This window comes from Protopterus annectens, chromosome 1.part0 (assembly GCF_019279795.1).
Source record: "Protopterus annectens isolate FY-2018-M chromosome 1.part0, PAN1.0, whole genome shotgun sequence".
Lineage (NCBI taxonomy): Eukaryota > Metazoa > Chordata > Ceratodontiformes > Protopteridae > Protopterus > Protopterus annectens.
In genome coordinates, this window is record NC_056725.1 from 1,859,609,604 (window position 1) to 1,859,625,019 (window position 15,416).

The window sequence follows — 15,416 nt, forward strand, 5'->3', positions numbered from 1 at the left end:
TCTGTGAAGCAGAGGAGGGCTGTAGTGGTACTATGGGCAGGTCTGAAACCATGCTGAGTAGGTGACAGGATGTTGCTGTCTAGGAGATAGTTTAGCATCTGGGTATGGATGCATTTTTTTATGATTTTGGCCAGGGGGGAGAGTAAAGCAATGGGTCTGTAGTTATTAAGTTCAGTGGAAGTCTCGCCTTTATGTATGGGTGTAACATAGGATATTTTCCAGAGTTTGGGCACATAGTTTTCAACAATTGATCTGTTTATGAGAATGGAGACTGGGATAGCAATAGCATCTGCTGTGAGTTTCAAGAAATAGCTGGGGAGTAGGTCGGCTGCTGTTGATGAGGTTTTTAGTTTGGAGAGCATGCTTTTGATTGAAGTGGTGGAAACTGTTTTGAGGTTAAAGCTTGTATTAGTGTTATTTGTGTAGAGGGGATAGTGAGGAAGGAACTGTCCTGTGATAGAATTGAGTTCACAAAGTGGGAGTTGAATTGTGTTTCGATGGGAACTTTAGTGTCAGGGGTGGTTGGTTTGGGGGTAGCCTTTTGGGCGGATTTTAGTAGCTGGTTTACATTTTTCCAAAATTTTTGCAGGTTGTGTTGGTATTTAGATGTTCATCGTGGATACAGCTGCAGTAATGACAGATGGGTTTTCAGCCGTCAGGCGGTCCCTTGGTCGGCCGAATTCCAAAGTCTTGGTCCGGCGTCGGTTGTCGTCGCTTACTCTTCTGACGTCAGGAAGGCCAGAGTATATAAGACACAGCCGACGCCATGTTCTCCAGTCTTTTTTGCCGCGCGGTGCCCGAAGCAGAAGCAGTTCGCAAGTGCCGGTCGGCCAGCTCCTGAATTACGAAAAAATTTGGAACCGAAGTCTTCTTTAAAGCTAAGTACCCCGTTGGGGAACCTTTTCTTGCCTCAGTCCGATGTCAGAAAAAGTTAATAATTGTATTTCTTGTGGGAAGCAAATACCGCATAAGGATTTCCATTCCCTTTGCATACCCTGTTTAGGCCCAGACCACGACGTCTCGGGCTGTCGCTTTTGCGCTACCTTCAATAAACGCACTATCAAGCGTCGGGCGGAGTTCGCCCAACATTATTTTGGAAAAGCGTTTGACTATAAAATGTCGTCGGACACTCCGACTACCGCTTTACCCAAAAAACGCAGGGAAAAGGACCGACACACAAAGACCGCGGTCTCCGCTGACTCCATACCGAAACAGGCTCCATGTGCTCCGGTTCTCAGTGAGACGCCTTTGCAGTCCCTGAGCACCGACGACACGACTCTGGCGGTGCCCTCGGTACCTGAGACCGCAGGCCCTTCGGCCCTTTCCCAGACTACTACCGAAGCCCCGGCTTCTTTTGAAACTGTTAACGTGGACAGGTCCACCTCCACCCATGGTGTTTTTAGGCCTTCATCTACTTTCTCCATTAAGGCTTTTACTAAAGCCAAAGCAGTCAGGCATCACACTAGGCCTGTGGCACAAGGCCCATCCTCTGGGCCCTTGCCTAAGAAACACATGCTTAAGATGGCGGAGGACCTTATTACACTTATCAGAGGCTCCCAGACCCCTCCTGATAAGAGACCCAGAGTAGAGGAAGAATCCCCATCTTCTGACCAGGGATCCATTATTTCGGAGCATTCTGATGCAGAGGAACACTCTTATTCTCCGTTTGAGGATTCGGATGCTGAGCAATCCATACCTTCTGTGTCTCCCCCTGAGGATTTTTCTTTTGGGGAAACCTTGCACACCTTGAGAGAGCACTTCCATTGGGAAGGCCAAGACTTTTCAGACTCCAAGAAAAGACTTAGGGAGTTTCTCTGGCTACCTCAACACAGACCTCTGGCTATACCCCCTGTTTTGGAGGTACTGGATGATGTCTATTCGGAGGCCTGTCTTAACCCTGATTCCCTGCCTCCAGCACCAGTAAAACCTGATAGATATTACAGAGTGCCCACTTCCCACCAATTTCTCTATAAAGGCCATAATGCTGACCCTGAAACCATTTCACAAGGCCCTAAGGGATTAAAAGCCGCCACTGCTAAGAACCCTCTCCCTGCAGAAAGGGAATCCAGATCTCTAGAAAGGTGGGGTAAGAAGGTATATACCTCGGCCACCCTAGCCATGAGGGCCTTAAACTGTCAGTTTCATATGATAAAATATCAACAGTACTTGCTATCACAATTAAAGAGCAAAATGTCAAATCTTGAACAACCAGATTTAAAAGAGTTACAGGATATGATGCATAGTGCGGAACAGGTGGGTAAGCACACCTTACAATGTGGTTATGATGCCCTGGAGGCCTCCAGTAGAGCGGCTGCTACAGGGTCAGTCATCCGCAGACATGCCTGGCTTAGAGAGCAAACTTTACCAGATCATGTGAAAGCTAAACTTCTTGATGCTCCTTTGCAAAAGGATGTTCTTTTTGGTACTAATGCTGAGGATATACTACGAAAAATGGAGGAAAAAGCCAAGTCTATGCAAACTGTCAAAGCCTTTCTACAGGTCCAGCCACCACGGTTTAGCAGGAACTGGCCTTCAAAGAACTGGTCCTTTCCAGCCAGTGACAAGCCCCAAAGAGGTAGATACAGACGCACAAGGGGCAGAGGGCAATCACAAGGATCCTACAGAGGCAGACAATGGCAATCTCCAGCACCAAGAGGTGGTGAAGACAGTACACAACAATACAGGAAGCAAACTCAATGACTCCCTCATATCAATGCCAAACCACTTTCAGTTGGCAGCACCTTTGGGAGGGAAACTAGCATTATTTGCAAGCAATTGGCATATTGTCACAACAGACAAATGGATCCTGGACATTATAAACAGAGGCTACAAATTTCAATTCCACACTCTACCAAAAAAGAGAGGCATGCCAAACCTGCCACAAAATCAAAGGGCAGAGGCACAACTGCAAATTTCAAAGCTCCTAAACATGAGAGCTATACAAAAGGTACCTACGCACCAACAAGGTCAAGGATTTTATTCAAGACTCTTTCTGGTACCAAGAAAAGGATCCGACTGGAGACCCATTCTGGACTTATCCATACTAAACACATACCTACTCGTACCAAAATTCAAGATGCTCACATTACAGCAACTTCTTCCCATGCTGGGCAAGGAGTTTTGGCTGGTAACATTGGACCTCAAGGAGGCATACCTGCATGTCCCAATCAGACAAAGTTGCAGAAGATACCTCAGATTTCTTGCAGGTTCAATCCACTATCAATTCTCTGCATTGCCCTTTGGCTTATCTACTGCGCCCAGAGTATTCACAAAGTGCCTAGCATCAGTGATCGCTTACTGCAGACTGCAAGGGATACAAATTTACCCTTATCTGGACGACTGCCTGATCCAAGCGGACAGCAAACACAGACTACTAGAACATCTGGCATACGTGACACGATTACTGCTTTCTCTGGGTTACACCATCAACAAGGAGAAATCAAAGCTAACACCAGCTCAGAAAATAACCTTCCTGGGTGCCAGCTTGGACACAACCACCCAGATGGCATATCTTACGCCAGAAAAACAAGGGCAACTACCTCAGTACTTCAAAACACTAGCAAAAAGTACCAGGCTTACTGCAAGGAAAATCCTGCAGGCTCTGGGATTCATGGCATCTTGCATTCTTCTAATCCCATGTGCAAAGCTGCACATGAGGAAACTTCAATGGTACCTAAAGAATCTATGGTCTCAACACAGTCACAGTTTGGAAGCAATTATACCAATAATTCCATGTCTACAAAAGGAATTTCTATGGTGGGCACAAGCATGCCAAGCAAACACAGGCCTCCCATTCTGCAAGCCTCAAGCAAAACAAGTCATAACCACAGACGCCTCCGACTACGCCTGGGGGGCTCACATGAAGGACAGGTGCATTCAGGGAAGATGGTCCCAAAACGAAAAGCACCTTCACATCAATCAAAAAGAAATGCTAGCAGTAATAAATGCAATTACAGCTTTCAAAGACTTCCTGCATCCAGGACAACTACTGATAAAAACAGATAACACCACGGTAATGTGGTATATAAACAAACAAGGAGGAACACATTCATACCCCTTGTGCAGACTAGCCATGACTCTTTGGAACTTGGCTCTGGAAATAAAAATCGAGCTTCAAGCACAATACCTGCCAGGACTGGAAAACACATTGGCAGACACTCTTGAGCAGGAATATGATAGACCCACACGAATGGAAGTTACATCCTCAGGTGTTCACCGAGATAATCCAAGCGTGGGGGAGACCAGACATAGATCTTTTTGCCTCCCACAGAAACCATCAATTGACAAAGTTTTGTTCAAGGACCTTCCATCCAAAGGCCTGGAAAGTGGACGCCTTTTCATTCAGTTGGACAGCATGGACAGTTTATGCATTCCCACCTCTGCCTCTGTTGCCCAAGGTACTGCTGAAAGCAAGAGCAGACAAACCAAGGATGATACTGATTGCACCGGATTGGCCAAGGCAACACTGGTATCCACTCCTAAGGAGTCTAATCCATTCTCCTCCCTGGGCCTTGCCTATAATACCACTTCTGTTGACCCAGAACAGCTACAAGACCCTGCACAGTCAGCTGAAGACACTCAACCTCGCTGCATGGAAAATTCTTTAACACCTCAACAGACCCTTCTCTCCAAGGAGGTGCAGGATGTCATTTTGGAGGCCAGAAGACCATCCACTAGAAAAGCTTACTCCGCAAAATGGAAGCGGTTTTGCTGTTGGAATGAGAAAAGAGGCCAGGATCCTAGGAAGTTGAACTTGCCTCGAGTTTTACAGTACCTAGCTGAGCTACTGAACAGTGGACTTTCATTTTCTTCCATTAAAATACATGCCTCAGCCATCTCTGCAGAATACAACACAGACCCCCCTTTGTTCTCTCAACCTCTCTTACGGCAGTTCCTCAGAGGGGCTAAGAATATCAGACCGCCAAGGAAACAACCAATACCAGCCTGGGACCTTAACTACATTCTGGAAAAATTAACATTGCCTCCCTTTGAACCTGCTGCCTCAACAGATCTGCAATATTTGTCCTGGAAAACAGCTTTTCTTCTGGCCATCACTTCAGCTCGTAGGGTTTCTGAATTACAGGCCCTCATGGCGGTGCAGCCCTTCCTCATCTTCCATCAGGACAGGGTTTCCCTGCATACTAACCCATCCTTTATGCCTAAAGTGGTATCCAGGGTAGCCTTAAATCAAGCCATACACCTACCTACCTTCTATCCTAACCCTCAAAACAAAGGGGAAAGGCTGCTTCACTCTTTAGACATTCATAGGCAGCTACGTTACTACTTGGACAGAACTAAGTCCTTCAGGACATCAGACCAGCTTTTTGTGTCCTATGCCCAGAGGGCTCCAGGCAAACCAGTTACCAAACAGACCATTTCCAAATGGATTGGCCACTGCATACGTTTTTGTTACTCTTATCATGGGAAACCTGTCCCCACTGGTATCAGATCTCACTCCACCAGGGCAACAGCCACCTCTACTGCCTTCCTCAGAGGTGTGCCTACTAAGGATATCTTGGAGGCAGCCACTTGGAGTTCTGTACATACCTTCACAAAACACTACCATCTGCCCTTATACTCCAGAACAAGAGCAGGCTTTGCCACTGCTGTTTTGCAGGGCATTCTGGCTCAACCCAGTTCCTCATAATACCAGCCACCCTATGCTTAGCTTTGGGACTCTACCCATCTGTCATTACTGCAGCTGTATCCACGATGAACATAGTACAGTTTTGTACCTACCATAAATGTAGATGTTCGAGTGCTGATACAGCTGCAGTACAGGTTTCCCTCCCTCCTTCCCCTCTTGGTAAGGCCAGGTGGCCTAAAAACCTCTTCATACCTCCTGACTGGGTTATCCTGCTGTGTTCTATTTGCTTGTTTTTATGGATTACCTTTATTTATGTATTGCCTTCCTTTTGGGGGCACCTGACATCTGGGGCAAGAAAGACTGAAGAACATGGCGTCGGCTGTGTCTTATATACTCTGGCCTTCCTGACATCAGAAGAGTAAGCGACGACAACCGACGCCGGACCAAGACTTTGGAATTCGGCCGACCGAGGGACCGCCTGACGGCTGAAAACCCATCTGTCATTACTGCAGCTGTATCAGCACTCGAACATCTACATTTATGGTAGGTACAAAACTGTACTTTTGTAATATTGTGTAGTAGGATTTTTTGTCCAGCCTAATGCATTTTTTTGCACGGTTGTGCAGTTCTTGGTATTTAGTTAAGCTTTGTGTTTCTTTGTTTTTTTTATAGTAAAGCCAGGCAGTGTCTCTGGACTTGAGGATTTGTTTGGTTTCTTTACTGAGCCAGGTGTTTGTAGAGGTTCTAACCTTGATTTTGCGCAATGGAGCGACAGTGTCTAGGTGTTGTAGAAATGTTTTGTTGAAATATGCTACAGCCTGGTCAAGTGGGAGGGTTTTTAAGGGGGTCCAGTCACAGTTACAGAGTAAAGTGTTGAGGACCTCAGGAGAGAATTTTTTTGTGTTTCTAGTGGATATATAGTTAGTGGTTTTGCATATGCTTGTTCTACTACGTATAAAGTATATTATGTTGTGGTCACTTAAGGTGTCTGGGATACTGCCTGTGTGAGGGTACAATGTGGGGTTGTTAGTTTGGACCCAGTCAAGGATGGATTCCCTTTTAGATTTTTTATCACATCTAGTTGGAATTTGGACTAGCTGCTGGTAGCCATGGAGATTTATTAGATTACTTGGTGGTTCTGATATACAGGTGAACCAATCTAGGTTGAAGTCCCCCAGAGGTTTCTTGTGAGTATGTGGAAGAACACCAGGATAAGAAGTCTTCAAGGCTAACAGGTGTATTACCAGGTGGAATATAGATCACAATTGTGGTGATGACCTTTTTAGGGTGAAGTTGAAGTTGTGAGATAAGTATGTCCCAATTATTGGGGGAGGGGTAGGAGTTTGGTAATTGACGGACAGTTAAGTTTGACTTGTACAGTAAGGCAGTTCCACCCCCTTTACGAAGTGATCTGTCTTGTCTAATGATATTGTAGCTAGTAGGGAGAACTTCTGAGTTAGCTATTTATTTAGCCAGGTTTCTATTAAAGCAACTATGTCTGGGGAGTAGTGTGCTATTGTGGCCTGGAGTTCAGGTATTTTATTTTTGATACTTCTAATATTAATATTTAGCATTAAAAGATGGTTGGTTTTGCTGCTGTTTTTCCCAGGGATGAAGAAAGTGGAGATGTTATGTTCTGACATTTGTGTTGGAACAGTTTGAGTTGGACAGGAGTATAATATATTATAATTATATATATATATATATATATATATATATATATATATATATATATATATATATATATTCTTATCTATTTGTAAGTGATTGCATATGGAATTTTGTTTATTTTTTATGGAAATCTATTTTAGACATGTTTTACTGGGAATATTTTTTAAATGGTGTAATGATCAATTACCACTATATGGCATGTTTGTATAGGACAAATAAATAGTGCTATTTATAGTTCTGGTTTTATTTTTATGATATAGAATAATAGTTTATTATTGACAGGCATGTTTTTAACAAATAATGTACATATTTGCATTTATATATTTAAGTAAGTTAAAAGCATACATAATCTATATTTCTGAGGTTTCAGAATGCTCATTTTAGATGGAATTGTGATCCTGTATTTTAAAGAATAATTAGGGTAGCTTAAATGTTTTATTGGATAATTAATTGATTTACTCATGAGGCTTTCTGGGTATAAAATACAGTGGATTTGTTTCTTGGATTATCTGATGAAGTCCTTGTGTGAAGGGATGAAAATGTAGTGATTTCCTTGATGCGTTCATGATTAAAGGTATTGTCACATTTTACCTCATTGCGTCTGGTGTCTTGATTGCCCTACTTTTGGAAACAAAGGAGAGGCCATTTTAGACTTCTGTCTGGTAAATGGATTGATAGTGACCAACACATGAATCAGAAGAAAGATACTCTCAAAATCACATAAAAGTGTCCAGCATGCATCTCCTCAGGTAAAGGGCATTGCAGTTGCTGACAGACTTTCTTAGCCAGAGTTCTTCTATCTTCTTATTGCTCTGTAATACACTTATCTTGCTTATTACACAGTGTCATTTATTACCTTCTTTTAAAATGTAACCCAAGATGTAAATGGTTATAAGACTCAAAACCTTGGAATATCTTTGAGTTTGTGTGAGGTACCACATGGAGTCCTCCAGTGGACAGTGTGGACCCAGTGGAGCCAGTGCTTGGTCCTGATGTATCAAATCGGATTTTCCAACACATATTGGAAGCACCTGCCATGTTGACATCTCATTTCTGGGCAATTTCTTCCATATTTCCAACCAGCAGGTTACTGTCACCATTGACACCACAGTCTTAAGATAGTGGGGATATTTTCAAGAATGAACTTTCTGAGATGCATGGTGACAGAATGAAGCTAGTGTAGACATCATCTTTCTTTAAATGAGGGCAGTTCTTTTCAATCTGAAGGCTTTTCAAGATTCCCTTAAGGGGTATCACCATACCCTGCAACAACTTGGCAGTGGTGTGACATATCTGCAAGGAAGGGGACACTTCCTCCTCTCCCCCTGTGTTGAGGGACAGTGAGCTTATGGGAATGGACCATGACTTTAGCTCACTTTCTAGTTGCTGCTCGCTTCCTTGGAGAAGTCATCTACTTAGTTGACAAACTAAGCTGATTCCTGCTTATGTGGACTATTTTATTTGGCAATGTTAAAAGTCTTATTGTGATTTGTTTATATTCCTTACCAGTGCCTGATGGAGTAACTTTGTTTCCCTGAGTCCTGATATGAGGCATTGGCCCAGGGGCACTTTTGTACAGGACTGAGCTTCCAGATATGCTGTAGGTCTTTCTTCCATTTCCCTTCATTCGCAGGTTCATACACAAAGCTAGAGTGAGTTAGGCCAGAGTCATTATTATAGCCCCATATTGACCTCAACAAGTTTGCTTCCCCCTTGCTCTGACCTTGTTCTGGAGAAGCCTCTCAGAGTGTAACCATGAAGAACCCTGCTATTTTATCCTTCTTGCAAGCCTCACCTGGCCCTTCATGCCTTCATTTTAACCACTTGATTTCTACATATACAGGACTGGGCAGGGGAGCAGCTTACCCTAACATGGTCATCCATGTTTTTCTATCTGCCCTGAAGCCCAATGTTAGAAAAATGTATATAAAGAAACGGATGTGTTTTTCAGTGTGGGAGTTAGACAATGGGTTGGATCTTTTTATAGCTCAAATTCTTAAGGTATTTGTTTATCTGGCTCATGTATTTGATACAGATCTGAAATATTTTTCCATAAAATTGTGTGTGTCAGCTATTTACAGTTTTTACTGGCGGTGTCAGAATTCTAAGTTAGTTTCACTTAAAGTTTATAAGGAATTTCTGAAGGTGCATTTTATATCATTATTTAGCAACCCCCCCCCCCCCGTGAGACCTGTTCGCAGTGGAAAATCTCACACTTTATCCTTTTGAGGTGAACTTTAGAATAAAAAGCTAAACTTCCAAGCCTGGAAAACTCTCTTTGTTGTCAATCACCTCAGCAAAAATTTGTGAACTATAGACATTGTGCAAGAAAAACTGTCTTATCTGATCCTACACAAAGATTCTATAGCTGTGCAAAGAAATCGTACCTTTACATCAAACCAGTCTGTAAATCTTCCAGTATATTTTCCAAAGTATTCCAATAAGTAGAATACCTATTGCAGTGTATCAATGTGACTAGACAGATTTGTTTTTATCTGGACAGGACAAAACATTTCAGAAGACAGTGAAAGTTTTTTTTTTTTTAAGCTTGTGCTGCTAATAACATTGTGCAAAAAGGTTTTCAATGTATATATCAAATATCAAGAAAACAGTGGTAAGCAGTTAACAGTACTGCCCTGGGTTCATTCTACAAGGCCCATGGCTATGGCACAGGCCTTTTTCAATAATGCTTCCACATGTGAAGTGTTGCTGCAACTTGGGCTTCTCCGAGTACTTTTGCAAGACATTACAAGCTGGTTGTGGTCTTTAATTCCAGGTTTTACTTGGGGTCACAGTTATTTGGAGTATCCTTTTGTGATACCATCCAGAAATATCTCCTGTGAAATAATGTCCTTGCAGTGAATAGTTTGAACTAGACCTTGACAAATTTGTACCATAGAGCTGGATCTGCAGAGTCATGGTCCATACTTGCATCCCTACTGCGTTCCTGACAATATGGCAGAATAGGGTCCCGCTTTAGGTGTTGCACAGGCATGCACATTTTTTCATTATTCTGCTAAAAAGTAGTGTGCTACAAACCTGGTGAGTAAAGGCAGAGTGCAGAGCATTATAGGTAAATGGAACCTTTATATCAATGCTGAAACAGAGAGAACTGGTAATGGACAGGATTACCCATGACCATACAGATATGTCATTGTGGTAAGTGTATGTAAATAACTTTCAAGTGTACCATGTATGAAAAATGCCTTCTCTTTGAAAATAATTTGCAAATACAGTCCTGTTCATTTTCATTGGAGAGACTATTATTTGTTCACTTGACTTGCTCATTGTAATTGTGGCTATGCTCATTCATCCACTGTCCAGTTTTGTGAATTATTTTTTTGATGCAAGGAGAATATGACATTCTTTTCTTTGCTTTTGTAGCTCCAAAAGTGCAACCAAATGTTTCAGTATATGAAACAACATCCAGCGTGGTACTTCTGAAATGGGATGATATTCCTGAGGAAGACTTGCAAGGATTTCTGCAAGGTTATATGATTTATTTATCAAAACAGGAGAACACCACATCCAAGTCAGCCAGTGAGGATACAGGTAAGAAAATCAGGTAAAACAGTGGCAAAATTAGAACACTGCTGAACCTGGTAAGGTGTTTTCATTTAAAAAGTCAACACTGGTCAGTTTGCAACAGAGTGACAAATTGCCATACACTTAATTATGGAAATGTGATAATGAGTGATAATGGTTTAACTAGGAAAGATCCTTGTAGGTGTATGCCAAAGCCAACATAAAAACAAGAAAGCATAAAGACAGCTCAGTCTGTCATTTTTTGTTCTGCATGGGTGTAGTGCTAATAAAATTCAAATGTAAATCTCCAGGGTTTCATCAACTCAGTTTTGCAGTTGCTCAGCCATGTGGCTTACTTTCAGCTTGTATGTTAGAGGTACTTTTGTCTTCTTTACATTTAGCTGAACAGCAGGACAAATAATCTAAATATGCCGTATGTTATGGAGATGGCTTATACAACGTGGAGTGTTGTTCTTTTATGTAAGCTTTTTAATAAGTGGACTGTTAGTCATTTCATTGTGCGTAGTCATTAAGTGAACTTGCATTTCATTGAACATGGAAATGGCCTGTGTCTGTGAAACTTGGGAAAGTTTTAACTATTTGTGTACGTGGTGTATGATATAAGGACTTTTTATGCAGCCTGACATTTTCATACATTCCAGGAACACTAAAGCTGAAACAGTTGGGAGTGCACAAGTATTTGCTAGTAAAATTATTTTATTTGTTTATGGGGGTAGATAACTGATCTCCATGGACATTTTCAGACCTAGCCCGGGAGTGCTGTCTGGTTAAGTGATTTGTCAGAATCACAGAGTTAGGCAGTAGAGGCTGAGTGACCAGTCTCTTGACCACTGGACCACAGGGAACATCTGTAACAGTATCTTAATCCTCTGTACCAACTGCCCACAGTAAGTATATAGTAACAAAAGGAAAATGTAGCTATGATTTCTAGGCCACAAAGAGGCTTTTGTTATTACTTATAAATGACTTAGAAATTTTGGATATTTTAAAGAGAAAAATGGAAACAAATACCACTTTGAAAAGTGAGAGACAGTGTTGGATAGGACGTCTACCAGCTCTGGATGCTGCAAGTTGATGCAGGTTTAAATGTAAAGCAGTCTACCCAAGACTGTAGTTGGGATAACGTGGATATTAAAAAGTGAATAAATGAGTGGTCACAGTTATTAACTTCCAAGTTATAAATGAGTAACATACACCAGCTTGCCTGGATGAGAAATATCTGGTTAATTTAGTTGTAGGATTTTTCAAAGCTTTGATCAGGATAGTCACATGGGTATAATTCTAAGACATATGAGTTAAACATCCATACAAAAGAATTAAATACATAAATGAATGTTGTTGACCTTATAGTCTGGTCTTTAAGATGCAGCTGGTTATATTAATCTCTGGGCTACATTACCACTACAGACTATTAAGTCTAACACATCAACTCATTTATTTTACTGCATTTTCATGGAACATTAATTTTAACCCCGATCAAACAAATGTTAACTGCTAACCACAAAAACTGACCACAAACTATGAACAAGAAACCAGCAGCACAATAACAAGTGTCGGACTACCAACGAATAATATCCAAAGTTTTATTACAAAAGATGGTAAGCGCTTTCGGCTGTGTAATACCAGCCTTCATCAGACAATTTAAAAACACATATTGCATTGCTTTTAAACCTTGTGGGTAATGAGCAATTTATCAATTAACCAATGATAATGAATTTCAGTAACATTCACCATTAGTATGAACTTTTTCACCTTTTTTTTTTCAAAAAGTTCATACTAATGGTGAATGTTACTGAAATTCATTATCATTGGTTAATTGATAAATTGCTCATTACCCACAAGGTTTAAAAGCAATGCAGTATGTGTTTTTAAATTGTCTGATGAAGGCTGGTATTACACAGCCGAAAGCGCTTACCATCTTTTGTAATAAAACTTTGGATATTATTCGTTGGTAGTCCGACACTTGTTATTGTGCTGCTGGTTTCTTGTTCATCAAATGTTAACTGCTGCCATATAGTGGTTAGTACAGTTTCCCATACTTCAGGTTTTAGCCATGCTATCACAGGTGAAGGAAAACATTTTAGAATAAATAGAAGCTAGTGGGGCTGTAAACTGTAGACAACATGGATTAATGGCAGCAAGGCCATGTCAGATGACTGTAAGAAGGTTTTTTGATTGGCTAACTAGAGTAGTTGATCATAAGGTACTATGACTATAGCTTTCTTGGACTTAACAAGCCATCTGACAAGTTAAATGTTTTGTGAATAAATCATATAGATTTGAAGTAGTCCTAGAGAGGTTGTTTACATAAAACACAGGATAGACAGTACATCACAGAGCATCTTTGCAAATGGAGTCCAGTCAGCTGAATGGATGTGACCATTATTCTTCTACAGAGACAGTAGCTGCTGTGCCTTTTCCTTTTTAGTCTGTGTACAAATAACATTACTGAAGATTTGGAAGGAAGAGTTTGCATTTTTTGCTGGTGACTTACAGGCTGTATGGAAGATACATAAGAAGAAGTAGAGACAAGAAAAGGGCCATGACACGTTTGGAGAAAAATCACAGTACAATGCATCTGGGAGTCAAACCACCAGAAAAAGATTAGGAACAAGCACGGTGGGTAGGGACCGTAGGGTAGACATACCAGCAATCTGAATTAAGCAACAAATGTGTGGAAACTGCAAGAAAGGTTGGACTAGTACTGAGGTACATAGGACATGACATTACCAGTAGTAGGCACGTTGTTGTTATGCATCCTGAAATCCATTTAATAAGACACCCACAACCTGAGTACTGTGAGTCCAAGTGGATAATGACTTTTAGATAATAAAGATAAGGGAAAAAAGAGAAAACACACACACACACACACACACACACACACACACACACACACACACACACACACACTTGCACTTTAAACATGCAAGGTGTAGGACAGTGTATGGCAGTATTTTTTCTTTCATGGAAAGAATGGTAGATCATTGAAATGGACTGCCAGAAGAATCAATGTGGTCAGTTCAGATATGCATGGAAAAGACATGGGAATTCTTAAGAGAGTTTGGGAAACCAATAAACTATGGTTAAGTAGAAAATGTGACTTAACAGGAGAGTAGTGTGCAGACCACATGGATAAAGTGTTCATACCTATCATCATTATCTGTTTCTATATTATTGGCATTTGTGTTTCTATATTACTAGCATTAAAACACATGGGGATATTAAGTATGTATGTGGCGGCGGCGAAGGGAGTGTCTGATGGCCTCCACTAACATACTTAATGATTTCACGTGTCTTGCTTTGAAACTGTGTTTAATCCCTGAAACATCCTCCATTTCTTTTCTGTCACTTGCATGGTTTGGATCTCAGCCCTGATGTGCTCATCTGCAGCCTACTGATGACAAACAAGATGAAACATGGCCCTAAATACCAACCTTTCATCCTGGCCATATGGCTGTGCAGGAGGGAGATGTTCTTGGCTTACTTCACATCTGAGAGTGAAGTTAGTGGAAGCCAGATATTGGCCGCTTCTTCCTGGAATTGTCTGCCCCTAAGACAGCCCCACTTTCCCTCAACACAAGCTTACAGGAGATTAAATTCATGTCTTTCTTCCATTTTGGTGAATAGTGAGGGGCCCATGATAATTGCACCCCTGGAGCCACTTGGGGGATGCCATATACTTTTAGCACTTCCTAACCTCTAGTCAGATGGCATGAGCATACTCCTGAATTGATTGCTTGTAGGGAATAGTCCTATGAACTCCCTTTTTGTAACTTAGTGAATTATATTTGGGGGCTGAGGACTCCTCTTACCAGGCATCTGTCTTGGTCCAGAATCAGTAGCCCATATTGCAGAAGGTCCGCCTCATGTGCCATGGTCTACAACTTACACCCTCAGCTTCATTTTCTTGTTACAACTAGAACATTTGAGGGCCCTTGAAATATGTTTTCTGTGGGTTCAGTGGCCCACCATGAAGAAACATGGAACGATGCTAGCACTAGGCTCTGTGTAGGCCCTTCCTGCCGCACACCACAGTTAGCATATAATTTCCCTTGTAGTTCTACCCACCATGAAATCTGTCTCTTGGAGAAACTTTCATGAGAATAAAGTTCACCATGTATTGGCTTGTAGATTCCATATCTTCTTACCCGCAATAAATGAACAAGTATCTGAAGAGCGAATAAGGAGGAGCCTTAGGTTATTCTCATCTGTGAATCCCATCATCAAGGGTAGTAATACGCCACCAGGAAATATCTAAATATTCCTCTTTTGTCTCAGAAGACATGTCCTCTACAAGCCACTGATGGAGTGGAGTGAGATCCCTACAAGGTGTCTTGTAATGGACTTCTACACCCCCCAGCATAGACTTAAGGGCCCACAGTATATTTTCTCTCTCAGCTTAAAGCACTGGACTGGATGGCAAGAAGGGGTTCTGTTCTGGCCACATTGAGATTTAGGCACCCAACCTGTCTGCCTCACCTGTTCAAGGTTTATATTTTATGAAGTAGATCAGTGTTGCTCCCCCTTGAGTCTCAGTTACAGTAGGATTTAGGTGGTGATCTGGTTGATGGTACACAGTTACTCACAACTTTAGAGGGTATCTGTGACCATC

General features: G+C 41.6%; 1 protein-coding gene across 1 annotated transcript in view; it reads left to right on the top strand.

Annotated features, from left to right (window-relative positions):
* The window catches only part of LIFR (LIF receptor subunit alpha), a 1,345,198-nt gene that overhangs the window by 1,175,552 nt on the left and 154,230 nt on the right, over positions 1-15,416 (top strand). Inside the window, exon 17 of the mRNA XM_044076229.1 lies at positions 10,643-10,810. Within this exon, the coding sequence (XP_043932164.1) occupies positions 10,643-10,810 (168 nt within the window). The remainder of the gene's footprint in view (positions 1-10,642; positions 10,811-15,416) is intronic.